This window comes from Montipora capricornis, chromosome 3 (genome assembly GCF_036669925.1).
Source record: "Montipora capricornis isolate CH-2021 chromosome 3, ASM3666992v2, whole genome shotgun sequence".
Classification (NCBI taxonomy): domain Eukaryota; kingdom Metazoa; phylum Cnidaria; class Anthozoa; order Scleractinia; family Acroporidae; genus Montipora; species Montipora capricornis.
Genome location: NC_090885.1, coordinates 7,074,675 through 7,089,674, shown reverse-complemented (window position 1 = coordinate 7,089,674; position 15,000 = coordinate 7,074,675). Strand labels below are relative to the sequence as shown.

At 41.3% G+C, this 15,000-nt stretch overlaps 2 protein-coding genes across 5 annotated transcripts in view; one reads left to right on the top strand and one right to left on the bottom strand.

The window, feature by feature from the left end:
• The window catches only part of LOC138042050 (transient receptor potential cation channel subfamily A member 1-like), a 74,812-nt gene that overhangs the window by 15,024 nt on the left and 44,788 nt on the right, over positions 1-15,000 (bottom strand). For all 4 annotated transcript variants that reach the window (XM_068887787.1, XM_068887786.1, XM_068887785.1 and 1 more), the window contains exons 26-27: positions 14,451-14,561; positions 13,518-13,642 (exon numbers count right to left, since the gene is read on the bottom strand). In XM_068887787.1, the coding sequence (XP_068743888.1) occupies positions 13,518-13,642; positions 14,451-14,561 (236 nt within the window). The remainder of the gene's footprint in view (positions 1-13,517; positions 13,643-14,450; positions 14,562-15,000) is intronic.
• LOC138042053 (macrophage-expressed gene 1 protein-like) lies at positions 1,154-9,795 on the top strand. The gene is made up of 3 exons (XM_068887791.1): positions 1,154-2,913; positions 5,994-6,285; positions 8,998-9,795. Exons 1-3 carry the CDS (start codon positions 1,236-1,238, stop codon positions 9,308-9,310), a joined length of 2,283 nt encoding a protein of 760 aa, XP_068743892.1. The 5' UTR covers positions 1,154-1,235; the 3' UTR covers positions 9,311-9,795.

Genomic DNA, 15,000 nt, shown 5'->3' with positions numbered 1-15,000 from the left:
GCAACGGTCTAATGTTCCCGTGAGGAATGAATCAATGATGAAATGGTATATGAAATGAATCATATATGAACTGCGGATATGAAATCAAGTGAAGCTATGATCTTCGCAGTTATGAATGCAATTTTTACAATTGCGTAGAGAAGCCTGAAAAATTCAGGACCACGGGAATTCAGACTAATAATTATTCATTTAGCGACGGATATACCTGTCAAATTTTTCTCATGACCGAAGTGCTCCAAATGTTACAAAAGGCAAAAACACAGGAAACAAAAGCTGACAGAAACAACCGAAATCGCAAATTTTGGGAATTTCAGGTTCATTCCGTTATATTCCAGCTCATTTGGGTGTCATCCGCCTCTTTACGGTGTCATACCGGCTCGTTCCGGTATATTCCGGTGCCATTCTTGTTCATTTCGTTTCATTCCGGTGTTATCCCGCCTCATTCCGGCAGATTCCAAGTTTATTCCATATATTCAGTTCCGTTCCGTTCCTGTGTTTAGTAACGCCCTGTAATTAGGAATAATGACGACAGCATCTGGTTTTTCCGGCCTGATATGCGTCTCTGACACTACACACAAATCGATGTCGTTATTTATCAAATCTCTTTCTAAAGCTGCAACCGCTCTGACTTTGTTCGTAGATTTCTCAAGGTTGCAAATGTTCGTAAAAAGAAGCTTAGGAACAGCAAATTGGTACATTTTTTTTCTTTCTCAAAGTAAAACCGATAGTCAAAGGCGAAATTAAAATTATTTTCCATGAAAGTACAAAGACATTACCAACTGTTCAAACGTGGCGATTAAAAAAGGAACTGAAAAGTACGACAATGCACGGAAGCAAAGACTCAGAAAATTGTTTTTCACAGGCCTTATTAGATTTTCTCACAGTTTAAAACTCACTTATCTGCGAATACAGAGCGATGGGAAGTGGCTTCATTCCTAAGTGACAGCGAGATCAGATCTTAGATGGGTACTTTTAACTATTATTAATTTAGCTCAATACAAATTAATAGTGTGAATTGAGATCAGTTCTGCCCGCAAACGTCAATCTCACAAGTCTTACGAAGAGAGATTGACGGGTTTTCGTGCCTCATAAAGATCTTACGGGGCGAATTTTTTGTGGACTTGAGATCCTCATGTGAGTGATGAAATTGTCACGTTCTTCAGAACTGAAATCACATGAAGTCTTGATACAGCATTTTAGACAAAAGGATTTTTGCTGAAGCCGGCACTAAGGAGATGGCATCAGAGCAATCAACATGCCTTTTTTGGTGTGTCTTTTTGCTTTTCGCAGTAATGGAATCAAGTTTTGCTCTGACTCAAAATGATTCCTCGCAATTTCAATTTCTTCTCGGGGACCCTCGAAACTGCCCTCTCCCGAAGGAAGTTGATCGCTTCGAGGTTCTTCCAGGAGGGGGATGGGACAATCTGAGAAACGTACATATGGGAGCAGTAGTTTCTTTAACGAACTATTCCAAGTGTAAAACCTCCAATGACGGCAAGTACTTGATCCCTGACAAAGTCTTCCTTTATCCGGTGAAAGAAAGCAAAGTGGAAGCCTTCGCCGAACTTTATGATCACTGGAATACTTACTCGTCGACAACAACGAAATCCATAAACGCGGAGTCTTTTGGAAGATTCGATTTTGGAAGTATTGATGGTTCGTATTCGTCTGAGTTTGAATCTGTTAAGAAACATCAGGTGAAAGACAAGGCTGTGACGACTCGAGTACAAATGCGACATGAACTGTACACGGCCAAGCTTCAACCGGATAGCCCTCTTGAGCCCGAATTCAAGTTTCGTTTGCTTGAAATCGCGTCGCACATCCAACACAACAACACGCAGTACTCAAATTTCCTTGCGCAGATACTGGTGCGCGACTTTGGGACGCATTACGTTTCTAGCGTGAAAGCTGGCGCTGTTCTAGCCAAGGTGGATCACTTGAAGACAAAATTTTACCGGGATTTACAAAAAGAAAACAGCCAAATCACGGCATACGCGAGCGCATCTTTTCACAGCGTGTTCGAAGCGTGGTTCAGCTATAGCCAGGCAACTGACACGAAGGTTCTCGATGAATACACCAATAGTACTGTTTACTCGACTGTACTGACGTTTGGCGGACGTCCTTTTAGGGTTAATCTTACAATCAACCAGTGGGTAGATCAGCTTCAAGATGAACTGGTGGCAGTTGATCGCTCTGGTGATCCACTCCATTATGTAATCACACCCGGAACTCTACCCGAGTTGTCCGAAGAACTTACCTTCGAATTGGCTAATGTGGTGGAAAGAGCCATCAAACAATACTACAAACACAACACTATCAAGGGATGCACACAGATGGACTCTCCAAAAGTCAGCTGTCAAGCGAATCTCGATGACGGATCCTGCGAAAGTCCAACGAAAAACTACACTTTTGGGGGCGTTTATCAAACGTGCCAGTTTGAAGGCTCTCCAAGTGGAGACCCATGTGCGCCCCTCCGTCAGAAGAACCCTCTTACGGCTGACTACAAGTGCAGTCCCGGATATAAAGCTATCTTGGTTCACCAAGGTTCCACTCGTCAGAGTTGCCACCGCGAATGTCATAGGTGTAGGCTATTCTTCAAATGCTGTAACACCAATTGTGGATATGCAGCATACTCGACCTACTGGTGTGCTCCTACTGGAATAGTACCTCCTAAAACGGGGTATCTTTTTGGGGGCTTGTACAGCAATATCTTTAAGAACCCATTGACCCAAGATCACAGTTGTCCGGAGAGGTATTACGCTTTGCAATTTGGAGGTACGATGCAAATTTGTGTGAGTGACGATTACGAGCTCCGCTTCCAGAACTCTGTAACATTTGGCGGCCTCTTTAGTTGCTCGACGGGTAATCCATTGGCAGTCGCGAAACCTGCGGTCAGCGGAAAGGGGCTTGAAGGTAAGAATATTTAAGGTCCTTCGGGACTCTGGAGTTCATACGCGGGCGTGCAGTAAGGGTGAAGTTGCGCTGTCAGATTAGCCGGCAGTCCACAGCCGCCGGCAGCGGTCAACAGCTGGTTTTCAACCAACTGCAACGAATTGTAATTCACAATTAAAGTATTAAAAAACGTCCCTTGTTGGGTTGGAGGAAAAAGGCCATGTGATCATCTTTAGCGTTCCTTTTTTTGAATTTTTCAGTCCCTAGCTATAGTTGCATCAACAGTTTTAGTCCAATAGTCCGACTTGCACGAGCCTTATAAGATTACTGCATCATAAATGTATGGTCAAATCGGCTCTTTCTCCGCACCCGTTCCATGAGAAACATGGTTTGGGATATCCTAGAGGTCAGACCCCCTTCGAAAAAGTCAATAGTTTCTCCTCGAATGCTGGGTCCGTCAGTACCCAGCATTACAATTAATAACTATCAGGATTGGTTCAGGAAACTATGAACCCAAACAGACATTATTACAGCGTTCGAATCGTCTTTTTTGGCCAAAAATTCCATGACTTTTTAAGGACTTTCCACTAGGGACCCTAATTTGAATTTTCTATTCCTGTTTGTATGCGAGAGTATAAAAAGAAAGCCCTGTGAACGAAAAAAATGAGTGTGTCGTGAGCATGTCGGGATGCATTTGCTTTGTTTAAAGGAACCTTTGAAAAGACTACTGTATAACTTAGAGAATTTGAAGGATTTGATATTTTTAGGCTTTGTTCAGTGAAAAATGATGGACTTTCAAGAACTAAACACTAACTTAAACCCTGGTCAAACGGACTCACAAGTAGTCGCAAGTAGCCACAAGTTGAGCTTGCGTAGAGACTTGCGTTGGGTGGCCAAAGGGACTAGCAAGTTCCCTCGCAAGTACACGCAAGTCGCAAAAAAACAACATTTTTTTAGTCGGATTGGTCAACGAACTTGCGTTGACTTGGGTTTGGTGGCCAAACGGTGAAAAACTTGCGTCGACTTGCGGGAAAATTTGATCTCGACCAAAGTGAGCGCAAGTCATCGCAAGTCAACGCAAGTGCACGCACGGCCTGGCCAAACGGAGTCGCAAGTAGACGCAAGTTGTGAACTTGCGTCTACTTGCGAGTCCGTTTGACCAGGGCTTTACGGAGGCAGGTTGGCCGGGTGGTTAGGGCGCTGGACTTAAAATCCCTAAGACCTGGGCCCGATTGTTCAAAAGCCGATTAACGCTAATCCCAGATTAAAAATTAACCAAGGAGTCTATTTCTCTATTGTCAAATGCTGTTCAACGATGATATTCCGAAAAAACTTTACATTGGAAGAAGTCAATCTTGAAAAACAAAAATAAGCAAAAGAAACTTTCACCAAAAAGTTGAAAACTTGAAACAAAAGCTTACGCTAATCCTGGATTAATTTAATCGCCTTTCGAACAGCCGGACCCTGAGGTTAAGTCCTACTCTGCCCGCTAGCTGGAGTTGAACCTGGTAGTCCCTGGTTCAAATCCTTGGCTGCGCTTGTTAATAGGCAACTGGGCTGCCTCCTGCCGATCGGGATTCTGAACTATTTTCATTTGTATTATTTGTTTCATTACCCCGAAAAGCCGGCGTTGGTTGATGTGGCGCGGCAATTTGCTCATTCCATCAGTTGCATATAATTCAAGTAACACACAAAGAACTATATCAAATTATCACTCATTTTTATCCATCGTTTTTCTTGGTTTGATACATCGAATCAGTGTTAATTAGAACTTGTGCGCTTACTTTAAAACCCTCTGAAAGTTCTTCTTTTTTATTGTTGCACTGATTTATCAGTGTGCTACAGTTTGTCAGTAGAAATCACTCACATACTAGTCACGAATCCTGTAATCTGATTAGCTCGCTATCTATTGAATGCTAGCTGTTAAGAAGCAAAAAAGCCCAAGTTTTGAACAAATACAAAATAATGACGGCTTTAAATTTTAAAATCAATATAATGGGATGAGATGATTCCCGCTAAAACAATTAGACTACTCGTTCTCGTTTTCTACAGTATGAGTCAAGTGGTCAACTCGGCACCACTTGACTCACAGAAAACTTGAACTCGTAGTCTAAATGCGTCAGTAACGAGATACGGCAATTAGCCAATCACTGGCCAGTCTTTATCGTAATCGGTCGAAATGACATTATTCTCTGATTTGCCGAAGATCGCCTTCGAGCGAGACGTAAATGGCGTCCACGCAGGAGGGTGAAAAACAGGGAATTTTAGTCGAAATCGCGGAAAAAAACTACATAGAGAGCTTCTTTAGAGCCGAGCGAAAACATCTGGATGGTTTTTATGACAATGCGTGAAGGATACTCATGTCAAATAAACGTTAGCGTCTCAGTTGTTGTGTAATCATATTGGTATTCCACGTGCATACGTGGCGTGAACAAACCTTCCGTCGGAAACGTGTTTTCCACTCTCAAAATTACCTCCAGAACCTATCTTTTGCGTAGAATAAGCTTGGAGAATGACGTTCTTGTTTTCTGAGAGGATACTTTTCAATTCGGAGGAATTTTGTGAAAAGAGTATGTTTGACATCTGTCAATGCTCAAACTTGCCAGTAATCTGTTGACCTTTCGTTACGTCGCTAAAAAAAAAAAAAAAATATATATATATATATATATATTCGCGGATCGGTCAATTTCTCTGAAATTTGAATGGATGATTGCTAATAAATGGAGAAAGAATCAGAAGTTTCATTTCATTGAAAACACCTCAGGATTTCGTCCACAAGTAATTTAGAGTGAGGAATCAACTCCCTGTAACTCAGTCTAAGAGTAAAAGGATTAAGATGCTTTAGCGGAACCGATACAGGTGCCTTAGTGAGATTCTTTGATGACGTCACAAACTGCTTTGTGATGTCATCGAAGGAATAGACCCATGCCTCTCACTAGCTCGGTTGTGGGACAAGTGACTGTCAGTTTGGTTAACTTGACATAACTTTTGCAGCCCATTGAAGTGAAATTTCGAGGAGAAAAAGCCAAATATAGAGAATTGAATTGAATAATGAATTGAATTGTACTCAGCCACTGAAAGCTTTTTCCATTTGCCCACAGGTTCCAAATTGGAGATGTTTGTCAGTCAATCCGGTCCCACTGTTTGGCCCAAGACCTGCCCAACGGGTTACTCGCAGCATCTTGGCGCTATTGAGCAGGACTGTGAGATCAACTTCTGTGTCAAGTCCAATGTATTCAATGATCACGGCCTACCGATCATCAAAAGACCTCCGTACATGAGCAAACCGAAAGTTTTCAACTATTCCGTTCCTTTGCTGCTGATTAATGAAGACACTGGTCAGATTTGGTTCAGGAACCCCAGCCCAACTGAATGGACATTGGCAACCAAAAGGTAAGCTGACCACGCAGGGGCAGATCCATAATGAAATTTGTGATAATCTATTAACCTCATTTCATATTTTGCCAAGGAAGGATTACGTTTTTGCAAACGTTGGCCGTGTAGCACTTCTATTTGAACAGACTTAAAGGAGTAGAATGTAATATAAAGTGCTTAGTTTCTACCCCATATGAACCATGTGAGCGTTAGCCCTACTAATGTAAATGGGCTCACACACGGACAGAGAAGAACTCTAACCAGGGTGGGAATTGGACCCACGACCTTCAAATTAGATCACCGCTGCTCTACCGACTGAGCTACAAGATCAGACGGGAGCTGGCACGGAAATAAACATGTACAAGTTCAAGGAAGGATTACGTTTTTGCAAACGTTGGCCGTGTACCTTATCAACGTACCCATTCGTCTAATTCTCCTATCAATGTTAAGCGCCCGAAAAATTGACACAAAGAGCCTTTCCCCGATTAGGGCATTATCACCATCTTGGAAGACCGAGAGAACCCGGAATTAAACATTCATTAGGCGCCCGGGAATGGTGAATATGACATTCAGTAGGTTCCCGGGGGGTGGAAAATTCGACTTTAGTTTCCATCAATATGTCAAATTCTCCTGGGTCACCCCGGGGCTTAACAAAATACAGGTTTACAAGCCATGCTGCTTCCATGTTTATTTTTGTAGTGGAGGAAAAACAGACCGGCGCAGCCCATCGAAAAATACTCCTCTTGCTGAAACGATCGAGAAGCACTCAGTCCCGTCATTCATAGCCTTAACGTTTAATTGCAAATTTAGCCAAAATAGGAAGGGTCTTCTGAAATCAAGACTCTAAATTTCTCATTCCTAAATAGTAATGAGATGTTGAGTTTTGGCAAGTTGGCAGCTTTGACGATAGAGTTCGACAAATATGTACTCAAATACCGCGATTTCGCAAATTGGTCTCAATTGTAAATTTTGTATTCTATCCTACGTTGAAACGATCATCTTTTCTGAGGTGTCAGTAATTTTCAACTGATCACCATGTGTTTTCTCTTTTTCCTTCTCTTTCTTCGCAAATCAGTAAGAAAAATATTATTCCCACGAGCAACAATGGAGATAATGGTTGTCGGACCGGAAAATTTCCAAAATTTTCTAAAGTTTGAAAATGTAGTACAAAATTTCCAACCGGAATTTCCGAATGGCAAATACGTGCTCACTTGCCTTTCCCCACGGTTTACTTATGTTCCAGACTTTCTCAATATATTTGAGTGAGTTTTGCAAATGGAACACGTCGATCCGAATAGACTTACCCATTAGGCATTTGAACAAATCTAGGACCAAATTGCTCGCTCATCTGAAGAGCGAGGACGTAGGGATAAATCAAAGGTCCCTTCGAGCCAACTTATTCATGTTTATGCAATATGAGCAACCAACTTGATGAACCCCCTAATTATCAATATTGCAGTTAAAGCTGAGAAATAAGCTTGTGTGTGAAGCAAATGTGGAGAAACTTACAGAAAATCACTTATGTCCTACATGCAAAACTATTTCAGTCCCCTATCAGACACAATATTAAGATTGGCCATCTACAGCATCCGTTTATTGTTTGCGTGACGTACGGTTAAATTGTGGACTTATTTTGATACTGGAAGTAGAATAACAATGTCTACTGTCAAAATAATTCGCGCATCACATTCTTAGTGGTTACAACCAAAGGGAATAGAGACATTGTTGCGGCCCTATGCCCCATTGGGGGCAATAAGGACTAATATATATATACAACCAAAGGGTTAACAGACTGAGTTTCTTGCTATTCGAAAGACCCTATCTTTAGTTTCCGTGCCAATATTAAAGTAGGCATCGACAAAATGTCACTGTTTTGTTGTACTGTCACACAACACTCAAAGCGTGTCATGGCGTTGTGTTTGTGTAAGCGCCCAAATATCTGACTATCGGTAAGTTTTCTCAAGTTTCTTTCCCGTAATTTTCACTGTTTACAAGGGGTGTGAGGTCTTAGTTTTCGTCAAATTTCAAATTTTTTTTTAACCTGAAGACTGTGCAGAGTTGAAGACAAATAAATAAAATTATAAACAGCCGCACAACAGAGATCCGACTTCCACTCAAGGTGTTCGATTCCTTGTCTGAGTAGCCAACCAGAAAAAGTTACCAGAGAATTTGCAATTTGGTTTCAGTGTTGTACATAACAGATTAGAAACAACATATTAGAAATACAGCTCACTTATCCGACGGCGAAAGATGCAATTGTTGTCGAAGTCCATAATTCGTCTCTCTTAAGATTCGAGATATTCATTTTTCACCGCTTGTGTTGTTTATCGAATTGACGCTCCATTCTTGAGCTCCACCAGGATGTATTTTGTTTGAAGATCCAATAAAACACCATTTGCCTTACATCGGCTTTGGCGCCATTGCAGTGTTCGAGTCCCGTCTAAGTCGAGGACAAATGTCCGGGCTCGGCTTGGGCTTCGAGGGTATTTCGGCGAAGATTCGTAAAGTCCACGGTCGACGGTCCACACAAAATGCCCACTCCGCAATAACTCATTCATTGCGCTTGCGCGCACGAATGAGTCAAAAAGATAGTTTTCAGTGTTTCTCTTCCCTCTTCCCGCTTCGATTTTCCTTTTCCTTCCAGTTCCAACTCGCGCTCTTCGGAGAGCCTGTGGTGGAGGCAGAATGTGTGTGACATCATTTATCAATGCTTTTTAAATCTCTTTTCAGTTCTGTTACCCTACTCAAAGTCGAGACCAGTATACACGGACCCAGTATAATGGGCATGAATCCAGCCAGCGAAGACATCGAGCTTGCTGCGACTATCAAAGGAAAATCATCCCATGATAGCATGGACGCTGGAACGGCCGCCGGCATTACATTTGGAGTCACGGCATTGGCTGGATTGTTGATCGCTGCCATGGTGATCGGCTGGCGTCGTCATAAGACTGTCAGAACGCTGAGCCACGACGTTAGGGAGCCCCTCGTGAATTCCTTGGGGGAATACGGGGCCGTGGGAGATAACGCGAACGGCAAAGTTTGATCAGACTCCAATAGACCTAATCGGCTAACTCAATGTTGTGCCCAGTTCAAACACTTTAAGAATAAAACGATTTGCTCCATATCATTTGTATATGAATGCTTCATTATCGTGCAAATACAATACACAAAGAATCTTAATCCCAGTAGATTTGAAGCCGATTAGGTCTATCGCAAGTGATTGTTGTTGTTGTTTGTTTTTTTGTCCCATCGAAACCGAGACAAACAAACGAAAAATCAAACGAATCGAAAAGGTGACCTAAATTGAGGAGCCGACAAATAATAATGTTTTCACTTTGGTATAGCAAAATGTTTCATTTTATGATTTGATTTGACGCCATGTTATTTTTCCTCACTTAACACGTACATAAAGCGACCCGAAAGCAAACCTTTGCTAGCTGTTGTTCGTCGTTGCAGGCGTCTTTATACAATTTATGCAGCTATATCATTATTTGTATTAAACCGGCTACGACAGCCACGTTTACCTCGTTGTTCAGTTCAACTCACCAGTTTGATGCACCATACTGATCCCATTTACCATTTCTGGGGAGAAAGAAATGTTTCTTGTCGAGAACTTAAAACTTTTGCTCTGCGATTGACAAAAAGTAGTCTGCACAACAGGTGGTCTTTTCCTTGCGATTTTTAAGCGAGCGTGGGCAATCGCGAGGTGAAAGCGAACCGCGAGTCACACGCGAGGGAACAGCGCCAAAAAATAGCCCCTGTCCGCAGACCATTGTTTGTGCTCTTCCTCCCTCTGATACGTCCCCAATTCAGGAGCCAATCAAAGCTTTGATAAGGCATGGTGCGAAACGGCCTGTGAGCTTTGTAAATTTTCAATGGCGAGGACGACTCCACGGATAGCTCACACTAAAACATACGCTAACCGCTGAACAGCAGGAAATACTTGCAGATTCTGCTCTGTGCCACTCTTGACTGAGACTGGGAAAAGCTCATCTTCCGTGCCAATATTCACCGCCACTTAAAGGGAAGAGTTAAGATCTTTTGAAAACTTAAATGCAAAGCAGTTTGCGACGTCGAATCCAGAATAGATCCATACCTCTATCAGCTCGGTCGTGGGTCAAAATGGCAGCTTGCTTCACCGACTTTACGTATCTTGTGTGGCATATTAAAAAGTAACGAAAGTTACAAACATAGCTTATATAGTTCTTAGTCAATCAGAGGGCCGGATTTAGTACCACGTGACACAAATGAACCAATCAGAGAGCACTAATGTCCACCATGTTGTTTTGCAACGACGGTTGTAAACCTCAATTTCGAATGACTAAGGACCATTCTATATAATTCAAACGAGACGGGAGTATTTGCGATTTGAATACAGTTCAAGGTTTTCTTAATTTGGATTTTGAGAATCGTTTGAAACCGTTGTATTGTGAAACGGGATTATTTGGTTGGTTTCATATGTTATTTCAAAATGGGTTCACAACATTTTCAGTGACTCAGTCATGAGCAATCGACGTATATTTCAAACACTTGGCCGCTTTGCGGCTCTCTCGCGGCTCAAAGGAAAAACCTCTGCGACCAGGGTATAGACGCTGTAAAAGTCTTTCACTTCTAAGGTATTTTGAAATTGGGTTGTAGATTAGATCGATCTGTACTCAAGTTAAGAAGCTGATCATCGCAGTTATTAATTAACGTTGCTTGAGCAGTAACGACTAACAAAAGGAAATCCTGAAAATTTCAGGATTGAATGGGATTCGAATCCTGACCTTTGCGATACCGGTGCAGCGCTCTACCAGTTGAGCTGGTACAGGATATAGATATGATACATGAAAGCCATATACATATTTGAACTGAGGAGAGAATCAAGTTAAGAAGCTGATCATCGCGGGTAGGTAGGTACAGCGAACAGTCCATGAACTACCCCGATGGACTACCCTAAAAATACTATTTCGTATGAGTACTGTTGCTCTAAATGTAAGCAGTGTCTCCAATAGTGCTTACTTTTAAAAGCCTAAGCTCCCACTTTAAACGACGTTGGTCAACCGTATTTAACCGGTGCAATTCCTGGATTTAGTTGCATCTGGCCATGCAGACGAAAATAAACAAGGTATGTGCAATGTAAGTATATAATAAATTCAGTTTTTTTCATTAGTACTCATTCGAAATATAGTCTTTTTAAGAGTCAGTCCTTTTTTGGGTAGTCCATTTGGGTAGTCCATCGATCGAGGTGGTCCATGGACCAGGGGGTCAGCGAAATGTACCTACCCGATCATCGAAGTTATTAATTAACATACTTGAGCAGTAACGAAAGGAAAGGCTGGAGAGTTCAGGCTTTAAGGTTACTATCCACCTTCAGACCGACCATTTTCCTGAAATTTTGATTTTTAGGTAAATGTATAGGTCTATGCATGAACTTTCATCTAAAAAAAAAGTTCTCAAAAATATCAAATGATGACGGAGAAAATACGGCTTTTCGTTTTTGCAGGAAGTAAAACTTTCGTGTCTGATTGACAGGCCGTAGGCACCTGTTGGCGTATATGCAGTCAACCGTGACAGTTTTTATCTGTTTTTTTATGTTTTCCTTGGTGGTTTTCCTCTCTTGATCCTATCAGATGTGCTTTTTTCAAGCATATCGGCGAAGAAATTGCCGTCATATCTGTTGTAAATAAGAGAACGTTCGTCTTTCACACAAGCATGGTCAGGTTAACAGTTAGTTACAGTTATACGTTAATAGACCTTAGATTTTTGGTAGGTTTTAGTTTACAAAGATAATGGGTGTGTTTGGACTTGGAAGTCACCATCTTCGCACCGAAATACGTTGCAAATAATTTTTATAAGAAGGATTTGCTAAAACGTACCCGATTGTCGCCATCGCCGTAAGCATCTATTGTTTGAAGTTTCTTTCTTCGTTAGAAGCCGCCGCAGTTTTCCTTCGTCCACCTCGTCCGCCTCCTTCAGAGCGAGCCTTGGCCGCCTTTTTTATCTTTCCCGTAACGGTATTCAAAAAGGAGCAGCCAAAAAAATTTTCTTCGCTTTGAGCGCAATGCGAAACACTAAGGGTTGATTGAAGATTTCGCGCGAAATAAACTTTCCAAGCGCTGATTGGCTCAGTTATCTGAGAACCCAGTTGACTCTGTTTGTGGGCGGAGTTTGTTTGCGAAGCAGGAAAATTTTTCAGCGCTGTTTTCTCGAAACAATTTTTTCACCAAAAGGGGACACTTTAAAGAGCTACAAGTCAAAGGGAATTTGTTCGATTGCTCTCAAATTTTGACAGTAGCTAGTTTTATATATAAACAACAAAAAGTTGTCTCCGAATTTTTTTATTTCAAAATACTTTTTTTCAAGAGCGGTTTTTGTACGATCAATCCACATTTTCTTAATCCTATTTCAAAAATGTTCTGTAACTTTTCACTGAAATTGAATATGGCAAATTGCAGACACGTTTTTTTAGCGCTTTGGCCCCGGAAACGGAGGAACACATTAAACAAGCGAAAAACAAAATTCGCTTTGACAGGTAACGCTCAAAAGGTGATTCGGGCGCTCGCATTTAGGACTCGTGAAAAATTCTACAATTCATTTTTTTTCAAAATTTTTGGTCTAGTCTGATATTCAGTCCTATCAGCTTTAATTTGATATAGGGTTTAGATATCTACAGTTTAAACCGGACGCCCTACATCGCTTGCACGCGAGACACCCCTGAAGGTGGATAGTAACCTTAAAGAGATTCGTACCCAGAAGTTACATCAGATGGCTTCATAGCTCAACTGGTACCCTGACTTCTGCGATACCGGTGCAGTGCTCTTCCAATTCCGTTCAGGCTTTTCTTTTGTTAGTGCTCAAGTAGCGTTAATTAATAACTGCGATGATCAGCTTTTTAACTTGATTCTCTCCGCATTTCAAATATATATGACTTTCATATATATTAACTTTCGTTAGATCTGTACTGTTTCCGTCCAAATAGCCCAATTAATTAAACACTGGATTGCCACAAAAGTCAGCACATTCAAATGTTCAATGTGGCCTCCAACAACGATCCATCAGGCTTTGCTGGAATATGGACACTACACAACTCACGAAATATGCATCCTCACTTCACTCAACTATAACACTTGTTTAGAAATTATATTGAAATGTATTTAACTGGTAGCAAAATGCTTTAATCTAACTTTATTTTTGCTAAGAAGACCAATTGTAAGTTGAAATTATCACTGTCTTATTGATTGAGTTATTAAATTCTAATGATTACTAACTTGTCCTCTTGTTGTTCGACTTTGTCTGTAAGTTTAGAGACCTTGTCGTTTATTTGTACCAGGGCAGGATTAACGTAAGTTTGTTGAGTGAATGAATGTCTCTTGGGCGAACCAAACTCTACCAGCTGTTGAAATAGAACGTAGTATACCGATAGTTAGAGCCCAGAAAGATTAGGATTTGAAAGCAAGCGCTGAATACCGACATGCCGTCATAGCTAGCGTCCCGATCAACATAACGGAACCAAAACACCCATTTAAATGGTGTCTCTCCTCCGTACTCGTTCTCCTCTGATCGAGAAATAGAACTTCGTGTATATTACAGCTTCTAGCTCAGTTTTTACCGACAAACCCCAGTTACTTGGGCGGCTCCAGGGCTACTTCGAGTGGTTCGGTCGAACCCTCTATAAAAATGTTTAACCACGAGTGATTCTGAAAATAATAACATGGGTGACAAATGACTCCTTAATTTTGGCGCGAAATTTCAGCGTTTAATCTTTATAATTTCACATGTGAACTTGCAATGTTGCCATGGCAACTTTTCCTACAGTGCCAAAAGGCGTCTTATGAACGTAATTTGTCACCCAAATGGTATACTCGTGAAATTAGGGAATAATTTCACGCGCGTTTTGTCCAAAATCAAATAATTTCTCGAGCTTAAACGCAAGCCTAAAGGCTGGGGAAATCATTTGATTTTGGACAAAACGAGCGTGGATTTATTCCCTAATTTCACTCCTCATCATTACCCATACTAATTGAAGAACAAAAACACCGCTTACGTAAATAAAACAGAATTTCCGGTTTGGCGTGCTATCGAAGTCCCCTGCTATAGAAGGGTCCGTCCAACCCATAAACGCCTTACACCCGGTCTGGTTCTAAAAGACACTGGGGCCATTAAACAATGGATAGTTTACCACAAAACGTTAAATACCGGACCTTTTGCATCCACGTTCGCTTTCTGTTAGGATACTCTACGTAGTATGGAACCCATATTCGCCTTAGAACGTTCCTGGGCGTGGCTCGTTCTAATTCAAGGAGCAACTCAACCTAAAATGCGAAAAAAAAGTTTTATTAAATTTGAGCTACCCTGAGATATGCATAAAGGACAGAGAAAAAAAGCTTTTCGCAAAACAACAACCCATCGTCCTATAATATCCATGATTTAATCTATACATATAATTCGTGACCGTGGAGTCCAGTGGATGAACAAATGAAAGTTTCATCCACCGACTTTCAACTGAAGGACTTACTTAGCCCATGAGGCACTCGAGGGAGAGGAGTTAAAGAGAGAGACAGGAAATTTGAAATATGCACAGGACAAGCATAGTTACAAAAGGCTCTGACATTTGATAATTACTGACTTCTGATATTGACTAGTCATAATTATCTTAATACAAGCGCGATGATGCCAAGAGTGTCTATAAGACAAGGCTTTGATAACTTCATTGGTAAACACTTGTGCTGTTTTTGGGCTAAAAAGAACGTT

What these genes read in the sequence shown, in the direction of transcription:
- LOC138042053 (XM_068887791.1), top strand. Translation starts at nt 1,236, where the DNA reads ATGGCATCAGAGCAATCAACATGCCTTTTTTGGTGTGTCTTTTTGCTT. An exon ending in CAGCGGAAAGGGGCTTGAAG is followed by an intron (nt 2,914 to 5,993) that starts GTAAGAATATTT and finishes ATTTGCCCACAG; the next exon opens with GTTCCAAATTGGAGATGTTT. An exon ending in TGGACATTGGCAACCAAAAG is followed by an intron (nt 6,286 to 8,997) that starts GTAAGCTGACCA and finishes ATCTCTTTTCAG; the next exon opens with TTCTGTTACCCTACTCAAAG.